This window comes from Bos javanicus, chromosome 7 (genome assembly GCF_032452875.1).
Source record: "Bos javanicus breed banteng chromosome 7, ARS-OSU_banteng_1.0, whole genome shotgun sequence".
Classification (NCBI taxonomy): domain Eukaryota; kingdom Metazoa; phylum Chordata; class Mammalia; order Artiodactyla; family Bovidae; genus Bos; species Bos javanicus.
Genome location: NC_083874.1, coordinates 61118162 through 61139437, shown reverse-complemented (window position 1 = coordinate 61139437; position 21276 = coordinate 61118162). Strand labels below are relative to the sequence as shown.

The following is a 21276-nucleotide window of genomic DNA, read 5'->3' as shown; positions in this document are numbered from 1 at the left end:
CATGATGCTCTCTGGTAACCAACACGTGCCCAGCCAAAGTGGGAAGCGCACATTCCTCTTCCAACTTAGTCCCTTAGAGACAAACCACTGATTTCACCCAGAGCTTAGTTGACGAAGCACTGATTGGTTCCAACGCTGGAGGAAAAACTCGGTTCAAGATATAACACAATACAGTACTTTATAGGCTTTTAAGGGCTTTTCAAGGCTAATTTTGACCATCGTCCGTTTCTACCATCCTTGCCAACCTTAGAACCATCTTCTCCATGTGGTTCTAAGAGATGTGACTCTACTTCTGATGACAGCCCGCCTTTGAAATGAAACTAACATGCTGGTTGGTGAGGGCTTATTACTAGTATCATCATCATCTTTGTGATTCAGGAAAATCGAGTCTTTCCATTACCAAGAAGCAATGCCCCCCGTCCCAGCCACTACTAGGCCACTACTTCCATGAAGAGGGGCTGCCGCTCCACCCCTCAACCCCACTCACTGCCCCTGTTGGTGTCCCATTGTGCGTCATGACCCCACCCCTCCATGTCCCATCCTGTAACTGTATGTCCGAATCTGATGCAGTCTCTGCTCTGTGTTCCCCCCTCGTGTCCCGCCTGGAACCTCCTGGCCCCTACGCTACTCTCCGGTTTCTGCTGACAGCCGAGCTGTGTGGGCCTGTCCCGTCCAACACGCACTGTGCCTGGCCTGGCTCCAGCCAGGAGTGAAGCCGACACTAGGAGGAAAGGAGAGGGGAGGAGATGAGAGGGGAGGGCAGGAAGGACTGGCTGCTGGCTGCGGAAGTCACACCGCCCGGGCCAGCTGGGGCAGAGGCAGGGCTGTGAGCACCAACACTGGGAAAGCCCAGTGAGCCACCCTGGCCACCTCTGCAGAGGCCCTGGGTGGAGAGGAAAGGGTCTCAGGCTCCTGGATCTTGGATCAGAAAGCCCAGAATTAGACCCGAGGACCCTCAGAGAATACCCAGTGCCTCCCCCGGCAAAGGCCTACCCAGAGAGCATCTCAAGTCTCCCCACTGATCCCCACACAGAGCAGCTCAGGGAGCAGCCTCCTGGCCTCTCAGATGTAAGTGCTTCCAGGATGAGCCATGAGGAGCCATCAGGCTGTGGGTACCTGAAGACCTAGACAGGGCAGAGGGCCTGCATCGGGGGTTCCAGCCTCTTCATTGCTAGTAGCTATCTGAGCCACCTTGAGCCCCAGTTTCCCACCTGTGCGATGCAAGTGTCAGTCTTGCCCTGCAACCTCTATGAGTGTGAGTCTTTAAGACTCCAAGCTTAGAACTGAAAGAGGGAGAAGATAACTTAACATGTTCCTCTTTCTTTCCCTTGATTCCCACAGGTCACATGACAAATCCCTGCAAAGTTAGAATAGGCTGAAGGGAGGACCCTCAGGATTTTTGAGGGCACTTAGGGGACTGGTTCCCACCCCTGTCTCTGCTTTGGAATCACCTGGGAACATCATTTAAAATAAATATGCCCAGGCTCTGATGCAGACCTAGTTATCAAACTCCTGAGAGGGGGCCCGGTTATGTGTATTTTGGACAAGCTTCCTGAGTGACTGTGACACTCAAGCAAGTCAGGAGTGGGGTCCTTTCATCAGAGACACAGGGGGAGCCTAGGAGGAGACACTGAGCCTCATCTCCAGACCTGAGCTGAGACAAAAGGTCTCCAGACCTTTTATCCCTCAAGAGCTTTGGATTCTGGAGGCCTTAGGCAACTAGTATCTGAGACCCAGGATTTGTTTCCACATCCCAGTTTGGCGTAAGGGGAGTCCTGGTCCAGAAGAGGCTTGGCCTGGAGCTTGGTGGTTGGGTTGTTGAGACCCAGGCAGCTGTGCGTAAGGCCCCAGAACTCCAGGCTGGAAAGGACTGTCCCTGCCGGGTCAGCTGCTGCTGGTGGCCCTGACCTTGTCCCGACACTGGCTGGCAAGGGACCACAGAGAATGACCCCGAGGCCCATCCTCCTTCCAACCCTCCCCTGTTGTTCGTTCCTCTGCTCCCTGCCGTTTTCATGCTGTGTCTTTTCCTGTCCCATCTCTTCTCCTTGTTTTTCCAGAAAAGAAAGTCCAGTTCCAGCGTTCAGTTAATGGTGAGTGTCTGCCGTCTCCCAAACGCCGGTAAATCCTGGGCCTCGAACCCTCGCTCCTGCCTCTCTCCTGCAGGCTGCAATGGGAACCCGGGGCGGGGAGAGGGGGCTCAGGGCGTGCTTGGTACGTGTGCCTCGTGTGACAATATGTGTGTTGTGTGTGCGTGTTGTTGGCGTGTTTCTGTTGACACCTCCAACTCCATGGCCCAGGCCAGCAGCCTGACAGTAGACCTGGGAACTCCCTTGGAAGCAAAGGTTGATTTGAACCCCATCCCACATCCAGCCCGTGGCTTCTCGCTTCTCCCCACCCTGGCTCTGGAACTCAGCTCAGGGCTTGGTTTGTGCCAGTTGTGGCTGCTGGGGGGCTTGGTCTGGCCAAAGCCGTGGAGGCCCTTGTTGAGCTTCTGCGAGGCAGCCCAGGGCCTGCCGGTGGCAGAGGAGCCACCAGCCCCTGCCTCTGTCTAGGGGTTCCTGTGGTGGCATGGCCCATGCCCCTCTTCTTCTGACTCCATTGCTGTCTCCCTCAGTTGTGTGGTTTTTCTCCCCCTGAAAAGCCCAGGCTCTCTCCCACTGGGCCTCCCCGTCTCTCTCTTCCTCCCCTGCCAGTGTGTGTACTCCTTCCCCATCCTGTGGCCACCATGTGCCTCTCTGCCCCCCATACCCCCTCTCTGCTCCCTCCAGCAGACAGGGCTCAGGACAGCCCCGCACACCACCCCACCCAGCCCTCCCAGAAAGGCCAGGGCTCTCGGTGCATCCACCCCTTCCTTCTCACCCCGCTCCCCTCCACCAGCCGCCTGCTGAGTTGGGCCCGTCCCCTCCTTAGGCTCGGAAGGCTGACGGGATTTTTCAGTGCAGCACCTGGACGGCAGAGCCGATGAGGCTTATGGAAACGGGGCCGCAGCATCGGGCAGCTGGGGCAGCCCCCCGCTGACCCCACCTCTTTCTGCTCAGCAAGTGGGCCTCACCACCTCCTGTATTCTTTTTGGCAGGAATCTTCAGAGAGCACCAATACTACCATTGAGGATGAAGACACCAAAGGTAGGAGGGGCCTTGCCTTCAGCATCAGGGCTCCCAGGCCTCCTGGTGGGCCCCCTTCACTGACAGTCTCCTGCCTGCAGGGGCCCCTAGGCCAACTCTGTGTCCTGTTTCTCTACAGAAAGCCTTACTTTGCTCCTATAGGCTGGGGACGTTGTGGGGCAGCATTTCCCCGTATGGTGTGCCTGACCCACTAGTGGTACCTGGATGGACTTTTCTTATGGCAGCAGTTATGTGTTGACTTTAACATGTATTAAATTAATTCAATGTGAAAAAATTAACATAGTCAAGTCATAAATGTAGCATACATTTTCCTTTGGAAGTGTTTTTGAAATTTTTAAAAAAGATGAGTTGATTTTAAAAACTCGAAGTAAAGGAAGGGAAAGCAGAAATGTAGAAAGTTCAACAAACTGGAATATGGGAAACACTGCCTAAGACCAACCCAAGGACTTCAATGGTGGTTCAGTGGTTAGGACTCTGCACTTCCAATGCAGGGGGCACAGGTTCGATCTCTGGTTGGGGAAGTTCTGCATACCACTGAGCATGGCCAGAAGAAAAAAAAAAAAAAAGGCCAAACTAAAATTCAGGGGCTACTGTAGCCAGTGACTAATAATGTTCACCAGCACTCAGATGCAAGGGGGAGCAAGACCCCAGATAAATGTGATTTGATAGTAAGAGAGGAAATAATAGAATGGCAACAGGAATACTAATGGCTGTCTTTTATGGGGCACTTGCTGTGGGCGAGACATGTTTCAACTTCTTGATATTCACCTGAGCTTTACAACAAGCCTAGGAAGAAGGTACTGTGATTAACCCCATTCAACAGCCCAGAATCTGAGGGGTTGAGTAAATTTGCCCAAAGTCCCAGAGCTTATAAAGGGTACAGTTAGGATATGAACCCAGGCAGTGCACCTCAGGCCTGGCCTGTAACCTTGACTGGGGAGGCCTTGCCGGGTGGCAAGTGTGCTTGGAGCTTAGAGGAGGGAGCGTGGGGTGCTGACATCTGCACCAAGTCCTTGGATGAGTCAGTGATGTCCTGCTGTTCTGCCTGTACCCAGCCCTCCTTATTGCCCCAGGACAGGGAGACCCGGCAAGGCTCGGGGTTCTCACACTCGGGCATGTATCCGAGATGCCTGGGCAGTCTCTGAGACCTAGAAAAATAGCACCGACCTGGAGAGACCACAGTGGTACCAGTCAAGATATTTTCAGGAGTTTAGACGACTTGCTTCTAAAAGAATACAGTCATGAGGAAAAGAGCATTTTCTTATGTAATACATATTCTGCGCCACTGCCATTCAGGCTGAGTTAAGGCCGTTTTAACACACCAAACCCTTGAAGCTGCCTCCTCCCTCTACCAGGATGTTTGGAAGAGTAGGCCCAGCCTGTGTTCCCTCTCTGGTCGTTCCCAGCTGGGAGAGGGGTGGGGTGGGGGGTGGTCACTCCATCACCATTGCCTGGTGCCAGAGCAAATCAAGTTTCTACCATGGCTTTCGGGACAGCCTTCAAAATGCATTATCTTGCCAAATTCTTTGGGATCAGGCCAGCATTCTCAGCCCCTCACGTATGATTTATAACCATATTCCTGGCCCTGCTCTTGTGGATTCTGATTCCATAGGTTTGTGGGGGGCAATAGAGGGTGTTTCTGAGACATTCGCTGTATTTGAGGCTCCCTGTCCCAGTGGTAAGAGTGAGGTGCTGGGTGTTTTGAGGAGACTGGTTGTGGCCTCATAATCCTGGTCTCAGAGCAGACAGGGTCTGTGGAGGCAAACAAGCTCTGTGATTGTTCACTGGCATCTATTTGCTGGGTGACTTTAGGCAACTTACTGAACCTTTCTGAGCCTCCGTTTCCTTAACTATAAAGAGATGATGATAACAGCACCAAGCTCAGAGGACTGCTGTGCAGATGAAACAAGAGGCTGTGTCTAAAGTGCTTACCCAGTGCTTGGAATATGGTCACTGTGTAATAAATCTTAATTTCTTTTCTTTCAAACTGGAGCTTACGGTTGAATGACTGGAAGCCATACGGCATTTTCCTGGAGCGTCAGTTTTACTTAAAGATTATTTTAAGATAAATATTTATATGTTAAACAGACAGAGAAATGTTTGAAATAGAATGTGAAGTGTGTATTTACTATTAATGCAATGTGCCATGTGCAGACCCGTTAAAGACATTTTCCACCTGGAGTAACGGCTCTGGGTTGTATCCCCAAGGTCTGACATTTACAATCATTATCTTCTGCTTTAGCGATATCAGGATGGGAACATTTGTGAAGTCTTGAATTTTAGTTCATTTATGTCCCTTTTAAAGAGAGGAGGAATAAGTTACCCTGGTGGTCCAGTGGTTAATACTCCACACTTCCACTGCAGGGGGCATAGGTTTGATCTCTGGTCGGGGAACTAAGATCTCACATGCCTATAGCATGGCCAAAAATAAATAAATAAAATAAAAAGAGGGAGGCTGAAGCCCAGAGAAGAGAAAGGGCATGTCAGTGTTATTAATGGTAGGACTTGGAGCCCATTTCCTGCCTCAGTGTCCATACATGTAAAGGGCCATGTCTGCTGGAAGAGATGCTGGCCCAACCAGGAGCTTCTCCCGCTGTTTGGCAGGAGAGAGGAGCCCTGTGCCTCCCCCAGGTTCTTCAGGCCTCAGAGAAAATTTCCAGAGAACCATTTCTGGTGTTAATTTGTTAAGTCTTCTTACTAAGTGAGAATAGCAGCTGGTAGGGTGGATTCTGACCTAACATTAAAGTTAATTAGAAATGTCATCCTCCAGGGAACATTTCCCCCTGAGCAAAGAAGGGGACATGAATATTTCAGAGCCCCTCAGGCTGATACACAGGCCTCTCACCCTCTGAGCTACACAGGACTCTGCTAGGCTTCCTCCCCACCGCCCTCCTCCTGGTCAGCTTCTTGAAAACTCCGTTTCTTTTCCAAAGAGCTGCCTCTGAATCTGGGCAGAGACATTCTGGGAAATTTTAGCCGGGAATGCTGATCTCATCTCAGCCGCCGTGCTCTGTGTGACCTTGAGAGAGTGTCTTAACCTCTCTGGGTCTTCAGCTTTCCCAGCTATGAGGGAACACTCTTGGTTGTCTGGGTGAATGCCTAGAAGATTAAAAATGCCAGAGTTGCTACTAAGCAGATGCTGGATGAATCTTTCATAGAGCAGTGGATCTGCTGAGGGCACGGGAGGGGCTCAGAACAAGAGTGAATTTCTCCAGATCTAAGGAGCCTCAGAGCCCCAGATCTTTGGTCCCAGAGAGTGAAGCGAGGGAGATTCCCGGCTGCCAGGCTTTAACCATTGGCAAACTTGGTGTCCTACGTGGGTGAAGGCCAAGTTAGGCACTGTCTCGGGCTGCATTAATAGAGGTATAGTGTCCAGAATTGGGAAGGGGATAAAAAGTGCTACCCTAGGCCTGAGATTCTGCAATATTCAAGCTACATCAAGGACTGTGTGCTCACACTCACAGAAGCATCTAACAGCTTAAGTACCCCAGAAGAGTAGATAGCCAGCTTGAGTGAGATACTGCAAACCACATTCTGGAGGCTTTCAGCCCTGAGAAGAAAAGGCTGGCAGATTAGATCAGATCAGTCACTCAGTCGTGTCCGACTCTTTGTGACCCCATGAATCGCAGCACGCCAGGCCTTCCTGTCCATCATCAACTCCCAGAGTTCACTCAGACTCACGTCCATCGAGTCAGTGATGCCATCCAGCCATCTCATCCTCTGTCGTCCCCTTCTCCTCCTGCCCCCAATCCCTCCCAGCATCAGAGTCTTTTCCAATGAGTCAACTCTTCCCATGAGGTGGCCAAAGTACTGGAGTTTCAGCTTTAGCATCATTCCTTCCAAAGAAATCCCAGGGCTGATCTCCTTCAGGATGGACTGGTTGGATCTCCTTGCAGTCCAAGGGACTCTCAAGAGTCTTCTCCAACACCGCAGTTCAAAAGCATCAATTCTTCGGCACTCAGCCTTCTTCACAGTCCAACTCTCACATCCATACATGACCACAGGAAAAACCATAGCCTTGACTAGACGAACCTTTGTTGGCAAAGTAATGTCTCTGCTTTTGAATATGCTATCTAGGTTGGTCATAACTTTCCTTCCAAGGAGTAAGTGTCTTTTAATTTCATGGCTGCAGTCACCATCTGCAGTGATTTTGGAGCCCAGAAAAATAAAGTCTGACACTGTTTCCACTGTTTCCCATCTATTTCCCATGAAGTGGTGGGACCAGATGCCATGATCTTCGTTTTCTGAATGTTGAGCTTTAAGCCAACTTTTTCACTTTCCACTTTCACTTTCATCAAGAGGCTTTTCAGTTCCTCTTCACTCTCTGCCATAAGGGTGGTGTCATCTGCATATCTGAAGTTATTGATATTTCTCCCGGCAATCTTGATTCCAGCTTGTGTTTCTTCCAGTCCAGCATTTCTCATGATGTACTCTGCATATAAGTTAAATAAACAGGGTGACAATATACAGCCTTGATGTACTCCTTTTCCTATTTGGAACCAGTCTGTTGTTCCATGTCCAGTTCTAACTGTTGCTTCCTGACCTGCATACAGGTTTCTCAAGAGGCAGATCAGGTGGTCTGGTATTCCCATCTCTTTCAGAATTTTCCACAGTTTATTGTGATCATCCCTGAGAAGAAAAGGCTGGCAGGTGAAGGCATAAAGTCTGGGAAATCAGGTACACAGTGCAGGGCCCCAGAAACTAAGGGGCTTTTAGGGGAAGATTTTAACGTAAAAGAAGGACGTGGGTGCAAATGGAAGATGCTCTCCAGCAGTGTGGTGGCCTCCCAGGCAGGCTGCAAGCCCCAAAGCTTCAACCAAAACTGAAGCATCACATATCAGGCTGCTGGGAAGCGTCCCGGCCTGGCTAGAGGCTGTCCTCAGGGGGAACTTCCAATTCAGAGCTTTGCACTGAGGATAATCACAGCTTTCAGTTATGGAGCGCCGGGCACTGCTCTCAACGCTTTTACATAACGCATCATTATTTACATAAATGACTTGATATAAAGGGCTTGGAACAGTAGCTGGTTCTGAGTGAGGACCATATGTGTGTTAGTTATTTTCGTTGATATATTCTTAACTCAACCCTCAGAACCACCCTGTGAGGTAAGTACTATTAGTAGCTCCATTATACATATGGGAAACTGAGGCAGGGGGAAATAGCTTGCCCAAGGGCACATAGTTACTGAATAGTAGAGCTGGGGTCTGGCTCCAGAATCCATGCCCTTGACCACTTGGCTAGTCTTTCTGACGTGTTGGGGAGAAGCAGCCCACAGGAGACAAGGTGTTAAGCAGAAGCTCATGGAATGTCAAGCGGGAAGGGCACATAAAGCTGTGCAGACAAGGCAAGGGGGGTGGCTCGGGCCCCAGGGCCTGCCAGAAGCCTGCGAATTTGCCCTGCGTGGTCACCATGATTCCACGTGGGAGCGGCTGGAATGAGGTGTCTCCTGATAGAGGTGCATTTCTCTCCATCCTCAGTCTCTAGCTTGACCAGGAGACTGGGTTGTTGGGCTCCAAGGGACAGAGGCCACTAGGCAACTTGTGCAGTTCCAGGGAACAAGGCAAAGACAGCAGCCTCAGACCCTGATTTGGTTTATCCACTCATTCATTTATGCTGCCTGTCTCAGTGCCAGGCAAGACAGGGTCACCCAGCAGAGCTCCTGGTCTAAGACACTCATTCCCAGTCCTGGTGATTCTTAGAGGAGCCAGGAGATAAAGACTGTGTCGCTCACTGTGGTGGCTGACACTGGAGATGGTAACTTCCAAGATGGTTACGTCTACTGAGCACTCACCACGTGCCAAGAGCTGTGCTGGGCATCAGGCCCTGCCCTGAGGGGCACGTAGTGGGGCGGAGATGGTGATGATGGCTTTGTTCCTGCACAGACACCGGAGCAGATGATTTCACCTGTTGCCTCCAGTGTGGCTGGAGCTCATCTCTGAACGGGGAGTGAGCAGCATAGGAAGCTGTGCTGGGAGGCTTCAAGCTCCGAGGCTTGAGCACTGGCACACTCCCTCGCTCTGCAAGGAATGTCTGCGGAGCCAGGCCTGCTCCAGGGGCCAGTGAGCCTTTGCAGTGCTCATATTAAATATTTGAGTTGGGGAAGAGACAGCCCATGGGCCCAGTGTGACAGGGAATGTGTTGGAGCTCCCGGGTTCTGGGAAGGGCCCTGCGCTGGAAGCCAGACTGCACACCCGGGATGTTCTGTGTCCTTGGGCAGGCTGCACCTCTTACCAGGCTTCTGTTTGCCCAATAGCTAGATAAGGAGGCTGAGTCTGTGGTCACCAAGGTTCTTGCAGCTTGGGTGTTCTGTGATTCTGTGTCCTCTGGGCCTGAGGCAAGCTCCCTGTGTGAGGTGGGCCAGGGTGGCCCCTGCAGTTGGTAAGGAGAGGGGCAGGCTGGGTCGAGGGCTCTGACAGGAGCAGCCTCCTTCCCGCGCTCCCGGCCTGAGAGACAGGCAGTATGTCCCCATCTCACCTGAGGCTGCTCTGGCCAGCCAGCTTGCTGACCAGGTTTGAGGCCAAGCTTGAGCCTGGGGAAGAAGGGAAGGAGGACCCGGGGAATTGAGTGAGGCTTCTGGTAGGAGCCCTGCTGGGAGCTGGGACATGCGACTCCAGTTCCTTCATTGCTGAGGCTTGGTCTCCTCATGTATCAAATAGAAAGAAACTGGCCTTGCCTCCCCCAACCCCCAGGCTGTGAGGAGCAGATACAATAGTGCATGTGGGAGGATATAGGAAGTGGGACCTATGGTGTGTACCTACTATGCGCCAGGCTCTGGTCCAAGTGCCTCAGGCACATCATCTCATCCCGTAGTCATAACAACTCTGGGATGAGGGCATATCGTCTCCATATGATGGATGGGAAAACAACCTGTGGCCCACGGCTGCGCAGCTGATAACGACCCAGGCTGGGATTCAGATGAAGGCTATCTGATACTGAAGCCTGGGTTCTTTACACCGCTTGTTCAGCACTGAATGTATAAGAGGTGACAGCATCCCCATTTTACAGATGGGAAAGCTAGGGCACAGAACGTCACACACCTAATAAGAAAACTGATATCTACTCCTCTACCAGAAAGACAGCAGCTGTTTGTAGTGTTTCAGTGGCAGACAGGGGAGGCCAGGTGTCAGTAACTGGGATTCATTATGCCTGGAAAGTTCTGCAAAGCTCAGTGCCTGATTCTTGTAGGTATGCAAATAGCATAAAAACTCACCCAGACCCAAGGGATAAATAAGCCCTAAGCCCTTCCTTAGTGGCCTCAGTTTGGACCACAGGGGAACCTCTGGTGTTTGGCTGCTGGTGGTGATCATCACAGGTAACCTTGCTTGGATTCGGGTGGCAAAACAAGGTGATGGAGAAGGTGTATTTTGGAGTCAAGACTTGTGTTCAAATCAGACCTAGAGCCAGAACCATGCTTGCTCTCTGGAAGCAGAGGCTGCCAACTAAGACACAGGCTCTGCCCTTTGTAGTCGAGGGGACTTTCACACCCTTCCACCTTTCTGGGTCTCAGTTTCTTCTTCCACGAAACGGGCGTGATGACACCCAGGGACAGCGTGAGGACAACTGAGAATGTGAGGCCCTCGGGATGGGGGCTGGTGTGTGGTGAGGGCTCAGGACACGGTGGCTGGCGCCACATCTCCGTCACGATCATTATTATCTCTCTGTGTCCCCTCCTGCCTTACAGTGCGGAAACAAGAAATCATAAAAGTGACGGAGCAGCTGATTGAAGCCATAAGCAATGGAGATTTTGAGTCCTACACGTGAGTTGGCTGGGTGCATCCTGCATGTCCTGCCTGAATCAGGGGGCGCTGATGGCTAACGTTGGGGGGGTCTTTGTCTCTGACCCTCATTCACTCACACTGCATGTGCCGTGAATCAGGCTGAACTCATTCAGTCTGGTGTGCCTTCAGACTTTATGGTCTCATTAAGCTTTTTGCTCACAGTACTTGTCTATATCTCAGTCCTGCTCCTCTTCCTGCTCCTATCTTGTTGTCTAGGAAGAACTCCAACAAAACTCTTTTCCTTCCCCAAGGAAAGAGGGGGTGGCTTCCACTGCAACACGAGCCTCCTCAGGAGATAAGCTGGGAAGGAGGGGAGGGAGGCAGGCCCTTCCTCAGTCCGACCATGTAGGCCTGGGCTACACTGGACTTCCTCTGACCTCAGATGGGCAGGAGCAGGCAGGAAACCAAACTTCAGTGAACAAGCGGGAGAAAAAGAACCGCAAAAAGCAATTCTGAGCCATCCAGGGATAAGGCAGAGTGCACAAAAATGGCATGATCGGAAACAAGTGGTATGAGACATTCCCTACACACCTAGGCCAGCCCTTGGAGAAGCGACCAGTGTACAAAGACTGGGCTGGAGCGCCCCCTGGTGGCCATCTTCAGCCTTGCTGGTCTAGGCCAGGAGCGGACCTCAGTGGGCCCCCAGAAGAGCCAGGATTCTGGGCTGAGGCCTCAACGTCTTGGCCAGGGCTGACAAGGCCCGGGTCTGAAGACCCAACCTATGCTTTTTGGTGGACAAAAGCTATCCATCAACTAAGGGCAGAATGACCCTTGTCTGTTAGGTGAAGTAGGAATGACCTGGGTGGGCTTTGCTTCTTGGGCAGCTTGATCCTGGTTCCTGCTATATGCCCAGGAGTTGAAGTTTGTTTCTCAAAGGCTGGGCAGGCCAGGTGCATCCTGATCGTGGGAGGGTTTCAGCAGCAGCGGGTGACAAAGCCCCAGCAATCTGCTGATTATTTCTGGAGAAACAAGGACCTTGGAAGGTGCAGGTGTGAGACGGAGGCCGCATGTACACGTGAGTGTGACGTACCTATGCACACGTAACGTGCACGTTTGTGACTGCGTGCATAAGGGGTGTGCATGGGTGTGTGTGCATGTGTGCCCCTGAGGGTTGCATAAAAACATGGAAATGCTCTCTTGAACAGATTTTGCATCTGGCCCTGGAAAGAATTAAGTCAGTGATGAGAGAGCCTGAGAGCGGCTCTGGAGACACAGCTATAGGGAGGGAGGGAAGGAGAGGTGTCTCCTGTTGACCCCAAACCCCCCCAAGTCTTCCACCTCTGCGATATCACTTCTTCTGTAGCCTAGGTTTTGACCCCTTGCTATGACCTCTGGGGCCTGTGGTGCTGAGTCTGACCCTGTGTCACCCTGGATAAGCCCCTTCGTCTCACTGAGCCTGTTTCCCTACATGTACAATGGAACTGGAGCAGATGGTTTCTGAGTCCCTTCAGAGGCCCAGAGACCTCCTGCAGAAGGGTTCCTTGGAGAGAGCGAGGTGGTGCTTAGTCTTCCAGATGGTCAGGCCTCAGAGCCCCTGCTTAAAGGACTCTGGATCTGGAAGGATCCTGGGAATCCCACGTGATCTGAGAACAACCCTGCTGGCCAATCCGTCAGGAGAACCTGAGGTTCTGAGAGGAGAAGCGAGTTGTCTGGAGTCACACAGACAGAGTGGTTAGGGCGGAACAAGGGCAGGGCGCCCTGCACTCACCACAGCTCCAGCTCACATGAGGCTGGGCCCTCCGCCATTGTCTTCAGCCCCTCCCCAGGTTGGGGTCTTTGTTTGTCCTGGGGTACTTCCTGTCCCTGGCTTCACTGTCATTGCCACAGGGGTCCCCATTGTGTCATAGAAGATCTCAGAGACCTAGGGACGTGGGAGACAGTTTTTTCCTTCCTCCATCTGGCTATTAGGGGCTCCCAGAATGCAGACCTGAGTGTGAGCACTGAGCTAAAAATACACAGCAGAGGACCTGCTCAGCCACACCCGGGCTCCTTCCTCCCAGGCGCCAGTTCTTGGGCTGCTACCTTCCTCATCTCACAGAAGAGGGAGCTGCGGCTCCCAGAGGACGCTGCTGCCTACAATAGGACACCTCCGTTTAATGCAGCAAAACGCACCCCTCCGGGGCCACACCTGCTGGTTAACAGAAGCCAATTCAAAGTGAAGGAAAAGGTCCCCCTGCCCAAGGAAGACAGATTAGGAAAGCCCCCTCTGGACAGATCTGCTGCCTGAGGTGGGGGGTGTGATGTAATTTGGAGAGTTGTGTACAGGCTGAGTTACCCCCGCTGGCATCTTGGTATGGCCCTCTTGCTCAGAGACGTAAAGCCACTGCTGGGGGGCAGGGGGGCATGGTGGTCTCATGACGTGTAAGCGGCAGAGCCATGGTTTGGACCCAGTAGCACCTGCCAGTCAGCAGCGTCCACACTGTCCCTGTCCCAGCCCTGTCCCCTCCACAGCCTCACTGATCCTATGAGGTGGGTGCAGTCACTTTTGATTTCACAGGCTCACCTTCCTGGGGTCCAGGCCCCTGGAATTAGAGGGGGCACCTGAGAGGCCGCCCCAGCCCATCTTTCCTCTAACTTCCTCCCCCCAGGAAAATGTGTGACCCTGGGATGACGGCCTTCGAACCCGAGGCCCTGGGGAACCTGGTCGAGGGCCTGGACTTCCATCGATTCTATTTTGAAAACCGTGAGCAATCCCTTCCCTCTGGGCTGCCTGTTGTCTGCTCTGTTCGGTGTCCTGCCAGATGGCACAGCAGGGTGACGGGCAGGGCTCCCGGGGCGGCTCCGGAGCCAGTGAAGAGGAAGGGCCCGTGTGGACAGGGCTTGGTACCGCCTTGGTTCTCTCTCCTAAGCCTGGTCCGTCCAACCGCTGTGGCTGCGGATGGGGACCTTGGATCAGTGTGACAAGCCCTCCCAGCCCTCACCTGCCCATGACCCTGGGAGAGCCTGGGGAAGACCTTTATTCCCTTTCTACAGATAAGGGAGCCCCCCAGGGGCACACCCCCAAGTTACAGTCACCTGAATGCCTGCGGCCACCCCAGCTGACCAGCTGGTTGCAAACTGGCATGTAGGTTGCTGTCCTGCAGGTGCCCCAATGAGTGGGCATGGAAATGTACTCTTGGGGGAGAAAAGGGGACCAAGCTCACACTGCTGTGCCTGCCTGTCTGTCTAGGTCTCTGTCCGCATGTCTGTCCTTCCCGGGCCTCTCTTTGCAGGAGAGACCCTGGCAGCTTTGCACCCCAGGGCTGTCAGGGGGCTGAGGCTGGGCCTGACCTAGGGCGCTTTCTGCCTGCGTCTGTCTCGCCTTGGCCAGGGGTCAGACAGGGATAAACCAATGCACTCGCAGGTTAGACTCGTGCAGCTTAGGACCCGGAGGGAGGCCCTGAGAAGAGGCACGGCCAAGGTCCCCCAGAGGGGAGGCACTGAGGCAATGCTCTGGGATTCCCTGTGCTTGTGGGCACCCACTGAAACAGCGCTGGTTCACACAGTGGGCAAGTTGGTCCCTTTCTAAATTCTCTTTCAACACATCTGGCTCTGCCAAGAGGAAAGGCTCAGTGTAATGTCAGTCTCTCTACCGACTTTCTAACTCACCTCTTTATCGAAAAGAGAGCGGTCTCAGGCCCAGGTGCCTTGCAGGAAAGAGCGTGGAGTTAGGATTATATAATTTGGTTTCATTTCCATTGGGCTTATTAAAAGTGTATTCTGTAAGACTGGTTATTCATTAATGATTGTTTTAGAAAGTCGTCTTAAAATAACTGTATCTACATTAATAAAGTGAATTGATTTAAGGAAATATTTCATAAAGTAAGTATGTGCACATGCTAAGTCGCTTCAGTCGTGTCCGACTCTCCGCGACCCCTCGGACTGAAGCCCACCAGGCCCCTCTGTTTATGGGATTCTCCAGGCAAGAATACTAGAGTGGGGTGCCATAAAGTAAGTATAGGTAGATGGTAAAAATAAAGGTAGTACTTAAGCAACTGAAGTTGGCTCTAGTCCAACTCTTCATTGTGCAGAGGGGAAACTGAGGTCCAGAGAGAGGAAGCGACTTGTCCAAAGGACCCAGAATGTTGGTGACAGAACCCGGTCCCGACTGCCTCCAGCGCCTCCTCCCTTCCCCGTGCCATCCCCTCACCTGGGCCCCAGAGCTGGGCGCTCCTCTCCTGTCTGCACACAGACTGATGGAATCTTGCAGAGTACAAGGGCTTAAGAGCATCCCCAAAAAGCTGTGAAGAAGGAAAGAAGGAAGTTACATTTTCTTTGACAAATCAAACTCTGCTTTTCCAAGGCTAGCAACAGAGGTAGAGTGTGAAGAGAGGTGGCTGGACCCCACAGTCAGTCCCGCTCACCCTGGAGCTCCCTAGCTGATCACCAGGGGCACCTCTCTACTGGTCTGTCCTCTGGGGGGGTGCTGGTTCCCCACAATGAACACCACAATCCCCACAGAGCAGAGATCAGGCTGAGCTGGCTTTTAAGACTCAGGGGTGCAAAAGGAGGAGGAGACACGGAAGGCTGTGTAAGCCCTTGGCCTAAACTCTGGCAGTGAGTCCCATCATAACACTGGCTCCCTGGACTCTGGGCTTGAACACCTGATCACATCAAAGGATTGAAAAGAGCAAGACACAAGGTAACTGCCTGCCCCGGTGCAAGTCTCACCCTCCTGCCTGCTTTTTCCTGCTGGAGGACCTGGCCCTTTCTCCCATGCTGTCCATGAGGGTAGATGTTGGGGGCCTAGGATCCATTCAAGAGATGCCACGTTAGGGTGACCATTGCTTTACAAATGACTCTCAGGACCCCAACCCTGGCAGACAGCAGTAAGGCCCAGTGCCCTCAACGGTGCTAAATTCTATCTCTTTGGGGATCGTTCTAGATTGTCCTAATTCAGTCCCACCTGGAGACTGACTTCTTTAGGTTCTACTGCATTTCTTTCAGAGACTGGCCCAGCTTTGGACAAGTCCAGTTGCTTCTCTGGACCTCAGTTTCCAGATCTACTAAATGGATGCATTGAACTAAACAGTGTTGAGAGCCTCCAGCCCCGAATGCTGTTGAGGATGCTCACAGAGGCCTTCTTGCATTTTGTGGGAGGGCCAACAGGTGACCTGGGATCTCTGAGGTCCCTCCAAAGCTTATAGTGCAAATGCTCTTCACTCTTGCTATACAAAAGCCCAGAATTGTAAAAGCCTCTTAGTCTACATATCTAAGACTCAGTGATTTGGGGTCATTTATCCAAAACCTGGGTATAATGTGAGAATAATATTTAGGTGCAGATACTATTCGGTGCTTTCTGAAGTTGTGAAAAACAATTTTTTTTTACATTTTTCAGGAAATCAGTGGCTCACAAACCTGGCTGGGCATCAGAATCAAAGGATGGGGGAGGGGAGGGAGCTTTTTTAATATGACAGATTCCTGAACTGGCATCTCCAAGGGCGGGACTGGGCAATCTATATTTTGAATGAGCTCTCCTGTGGGATTTGGGCACGCTTGGGCTACACTGAGGGAAGGTGTGAGGGTTCCGCTGAAGCCCAAGGTCCTGGTGACCCCTGTCCAGCCCCTCCCGAGGTGACTGTCTTCGTGTGTTTCGTTTTCTATCTTGCTGAGAAAAAGTGAGAGTTCCTAGAACCAAGACGGTGATGATGATGATGGTAATAATTGTGGCTCACATATTACACAGAGAGGGCTGGTTTTGTCAGTTCTATCATGATTATAAGAGCTGTGCCTTTCCCCCTAATTCTGGAAAGCTCCACGACCACATCCCATGGCCACCAGTACCATCCCTACAATTCCAAGAGTCTACAGTTTTAATGTTCTTCAAGTTTCCATAATTCTATATGTTGAGAATAGAGGTGGCTAATGAGGTGCCCATAAGGCGTATCTGACTACACATGTTTCATATAGTCTGCATGATGTTTTAAATTTGAAAGCAATAATTAAAACTGAGGCATTGACATAGAAATCCAGATTTCTAGATTCTCTTGAAAAGTGAGGTGTGGCAACACAAGTCCCACTTACATAGCAAACGCCAAGGAAGCTGCGCACAGGGCGCCTCCTCAGAAGGGACATGGCGCGCTGTTCACCACTCACCACTCCCTGTTGTCCCCTCACCCAGAGACACAGGGTCCGCAGTCATCAGCATCTCGTACCCAGTTCAGCCCCCTCGTGTACTCTCCTGGCCTCTCTGGGCATCTGGGTTGAGACTCTGGTCTAAGCTCACCTGACACTACATTCACCTGTATGTCTGAGATACCGTGATTCTCAAATTCCATTCCCCTGCGTTTGAAGAATTCACCTTGTCGTGAAGTCCACTGTACCTCCGCTGGGGTCTGATCTAGTCATCTACGAGCTGTGCCCTGACTCCCAGGTAGCTGAGCCCTGTCGCAGAGACCCACTGCTCTGGAAATGAGGCAGGCAGAGGTGCTCTGCTGAGGCGGTTGCTGAGAAGCGGGGAAGGGAAGGAAGTGAGACGAGGCCCCCAGGTGCAACTCCTCCGCCCCTCCCGTCCCTGCCTGCAGTGTGGTCCCGGAACAGCAAGCCTGTGCACACCACCATCCTGAACCCCCACATCCACCTGATGGGTGACGAGTCGGCCTGCATCGCCTACATCCGCATCACGCAGTACCTGGACGCCGGCGGCATCCCCCGCACGGCCCAGTCGGAAGAGACCCGCGTCTGGCACCGCCGGGATGGCAAATGGCAGATCGTCCACTTCCACAGATCCGGGGCGCCTTCCGTCCTGCCGCAGTAAGAGCCCCTCCTTCCGACGATCTAAAAGAACGGGGTGGTGTCGGTCTGGAGGTGGTACACGCTGGACGGGCCCTGAGCCAGGGGTGGGAAGACCACTGGGAGAACAGGCCTGTGGGTCCCAGGGGTTGGGGGGAGGAGACGCAGGTGGGACCCACTGGAGGCAACTTGAACTCCATCCAAGGAGGTGGGCATGGTGCCTGAGAAGCACCCACCTTACCCACCGCATCAACCATGTCTTGCAGCTGAAGGACCAGGCTGGAGGCGCTGTACTGCAGAGATCCACTCTTTGTCCATGGAATGTGGCTGCTGGTTCTCCCACTTGGATTTTGCTGGAATTCTCCCAACCACATCATCCCACCACCACCACTATCACGTCATCTTCATACCTGTGTCAAGAAAACCTGTCCATTCGTAAAAGCCATCATGACTTCAGAGCAGATGGCCACATCTCCCCACCTGCACCTGTCACTCTTGCTCTCTGTCCCCTGCCAGGGTGGGGCTTCCTCAGGCCCAGGTGCCCTGGGTGCTGGCCCCAAGGACCCCCCTCCCGGCTGTCATTGGCCTGGTCTTGCCTTGGCTGGAGGCCACGGTCCCAGCTGTGTGTTCACCCAGGGGCTGGGGAGGAGGGGCAGAGCCGGGAGGAACATGGCATCCGCCAGAACCCCCTCCCTGATCTCCCCTCTTCTGGGGTCCTTGGGGAAGGGCAGAACAGCCAGCCCCCTGCACCAACCTCCCCCGTGGGAGAGGGCAAAGGAGGAGCAAGATGTCAGGAGCCTGCTGCCTCAGACCACCGTCCTAACTCCTCTCCCACCCTGTCCTGCCCTCTTGTTCTCGACCCTCCTCCCTTGGTGTGGGGGGCTCGATCCTCTCAGGGTGCCCCCACTTCTTCCTTTCTTCCTTCTGCCGATGTTTACTTCCAACATGAGCTGCCCATTCCACCCATCCATCCGGCCTGGAGAATTCCAGCTTCATCATATCCGAAGGGGAGAATCTGATTGCTTTTTGAGGGCAAAAGAAAACAACCGTTAGGTATCGCTTCTACTTGGACCGCATGCCTTTTTATAGCCAAACTTCTGTGTGTTTCGTAAGTGGATTTCGCGTTAATGGATATTTATGTAATAACTAGACCTCTCAAATTATTGTGAGAAGGTTTGGGTTGGGAAGGGAGGTGGGAAGAGGGGTGAGGGGTAGTTTTTTTTTTTTTTTCCTGTTCTAGGTCTTTTTTTTTTTTTTGGTCATCTCTGAGATGGACTTTGTCACTTGTGGGTTATCTGGGGCTGAGGTGGACTCAGCCTGACAGGGAAGGATCTCTGACATTTCAGTCCCCAGGTTCCCTTGGGGACTGGAGAAGCATCGGATGTTAGTGCTGATGAAGAAATAGCAAATCTGGGCAGAGAGAGTGGGGGAGGTTGTCAGGCTGGCAGTATCTGGACTTTATCTTGCTTGCCTCCCAAACTGAGATCCTTTCTGCCATGCTGCCCAGGATCTCATTACATCTGTGCACCACCCTCAGCGCGCCCCCATCCATCTCTGGGGGGTTCACGAGCATGTGTCTTCATGCGGGTCCAAAAAGAACACTGGGAGTTCTCCTCTTCACACCTCCTCCTGCGGCTGTGGTTTGCATCTCTCTTTTCCTTTCTCTTTCCCTCTTCCCTTGGGATTGACTCTGATGTGGAATGCCTTGGCACATCCACCTGGATCTACTGTCTGCACTGTTTTCTTTGCATGACTTTATATGCAGTAAGTATGTTGAAACAAAAAAAAAAAAAAAAAGAAGAAGACATAACACTCAGCAAAACCAATCTACATGTTTTGGACAAAAAGAGAAATAGAGGTTGTATTCTCAGTGTCCGACTCGGAATTATGTTGCTGCCTCTCTGTGCTTTTGGCCTCTGTGTGGCCGTGTTTTGCCAGCATGAGATACTGTCCCCTCTGGAGGATTTTAGGGGAGGAAGAGCCACATCTCCAAAGATTTGGAGGAATCTCTGATCCCTCCAAACCTCTGGGGTATACTGGGTGTTGAGTGGAGCAGGACTGATGGGATGTGACCCAGTATTTCCTGAGTGTTCCCTGATCATGAGCTGCCTGCTGGGCCCATTGTCTTGCACTCTTGCCCCCGGGACAGGTGAGGCAGGCTGGGCAGGGGCCGCAGGCCAGGAGAGAGGCTACCCAGCCCTCCTGGTCTCCAAACTGGTTGATCACTGGCCTCTCTCCTTGGCAGAGACCCTGCTGCCGAGGCCCAGGGCAGGCACTTGGTCTGTCCCAGGTCCAGAGGGCTTCCCAGTAAGGCCCAGTGATCCCAGTGTCCCAGCAGCATAACTGCCTGCCTCCCTTGCGAGCTGCCAGCTCCCACAGCCGTCCCCAAGCCAAAGGTGAGGGATTGCTGCCATTACCAAGGCAAAGTCTGGTCCTTTTTTCAGCCTCAGTTTCCCCCTCCATTAAAAAGATTAAATATTGCCGCCCAGCCTATGTTACAGGGCTGATGAGGGGTCAGACAGAACACTGGGGTGAATACAGCACTGAATACACCCATGAGAATCGACAGGGTGAGTCCCTGGCTGGATTCCTGTTCTTTTCTGGGCCGGCCAGTCCCCCTTCTCTCCCCCAACTGCCCCTCAGCCCCCTCTTTGTGCCTGTCCTCTGCTTATCAGTGGAGGACTGTGGGGGAAAGAGCCACGTTTTGGGGGTTATTAGGATTTCATTCCCAGTTCTGACCAGACTTGCTGTGTGACCTTGGGAAAGTTCTTTCCCTGCTCACCCCTTGGTTCCCCACCAGAGGGAGCTGAGCTGGAGGACACCAGCGTCCTGCCTTTTGTCTGCTGACACACCTCCTGTCCACTGTGCCCCTCTCTGGATGCCAGAGAAGTGGAGGTTGGTCCCTACCCCACGTTGAGATGGCTGCACTGCGAAGGCCACGCCTGTGAGTGTGCAGCCAGCTGGTGTGGACCACAGGGCACGGCGTGATCCTGAGACAGCAGGCAGGGAGACTGGCAGACAAAGTGGCCCAGAGCCCAATACCACCAGACAGTCAAACATCCTGTAGATGCAAAAAAATCCAGACCTAAGACAAGTCCTAGGCTCCAGCATGCAAACACATTCACGGGAAAGCATTCTCCCGTGTGTGCGCCCAGCAAGCGCTGATCCTGACCCCTGGCCTCCAGTCTCCCTTCAAGAGGAGACCATTTAGGGGATGTATTTGCCAGACTCCCCGTGCTGGTATCTTTGTTACTATTTGTTTGGGGGTTTGTTTCAGTTCTTTTTTAAAATATGTGGCTGTGAACTTGAATGACCACTGCTCAAACTTTCTGCTATTGTGGGGTTGGGGGGAAGAAGGGGTGTCTGTTTTATTCTTGGTGTTTTCAGTGCAATAAATAGCTACCAACTTCTGTGCATTTGCTGTCTCTCTGTCTTGGTCAAGCAGAGCACTGGGGGAGTATGTCTGTTTCCTGCTCTAGTTCCTCTCGGTTGCAAAATAAAGACCCAGGTCTTTATTCTAATTGGACTAACTTGGTCACAAGCTCAAGGTTGAGCCAATCACTATGGGATTATGCCTGGACCTGTGTGTCCTAGCCTTAGAGCCAGGGATGGGGCTGGGGTGCCCTTAACAAGAGCAATGCGTTGCCACCAATGGCCAACAG

The 21276-nt window shown here is 52.5% G+C and overlaps 1 protein-coding gene across 3 annotated transcripts in view; it reads left to right on the top strand.

Annotated features, from left to right (window-relative positions):
* CAMK2A (calcium/calmodulin dependent protein kinase II alpha) overlaps window positions 1-21030 on the top strand; it is a 65996-nt gene extending 44966 nt beyond the window's left edge. Inside the window, exons 14-19 of one of the 3 annotated variants that reach the window (XM_061424033.1) lie at window positions 2058-2090; window positions 3077-3125; window positions 10807-10882; window positions 13492-13586; window positions 17407-17635; window positions 17881-21030. In XM_061424033.1, coding sequence (XP_061280017.1) covers window positions 2058-2090; window positions 3077-3125; window positions 10807-10882; window positions 13492-13586; window positions 17407-17635; window positions 17881-17884 — 486 coding nt within the window. In that variant the 3' untranslated portion in view covers window positions 17885-21030. Of the gene's footprint in view, window positions 1-2057; window positions 2091-3076; window positions 3126-10806; window positions 10883-13491; window positions 13587-17406; window positions 17640-17880 lie in introns of those variants that run through there. The other 2 variants (XM_061424034.1, XM_061424035.1) reach the window with 2 other exon arrangements.
* Window positions 21031-21276: the final 246 nt, after the last annotated feature.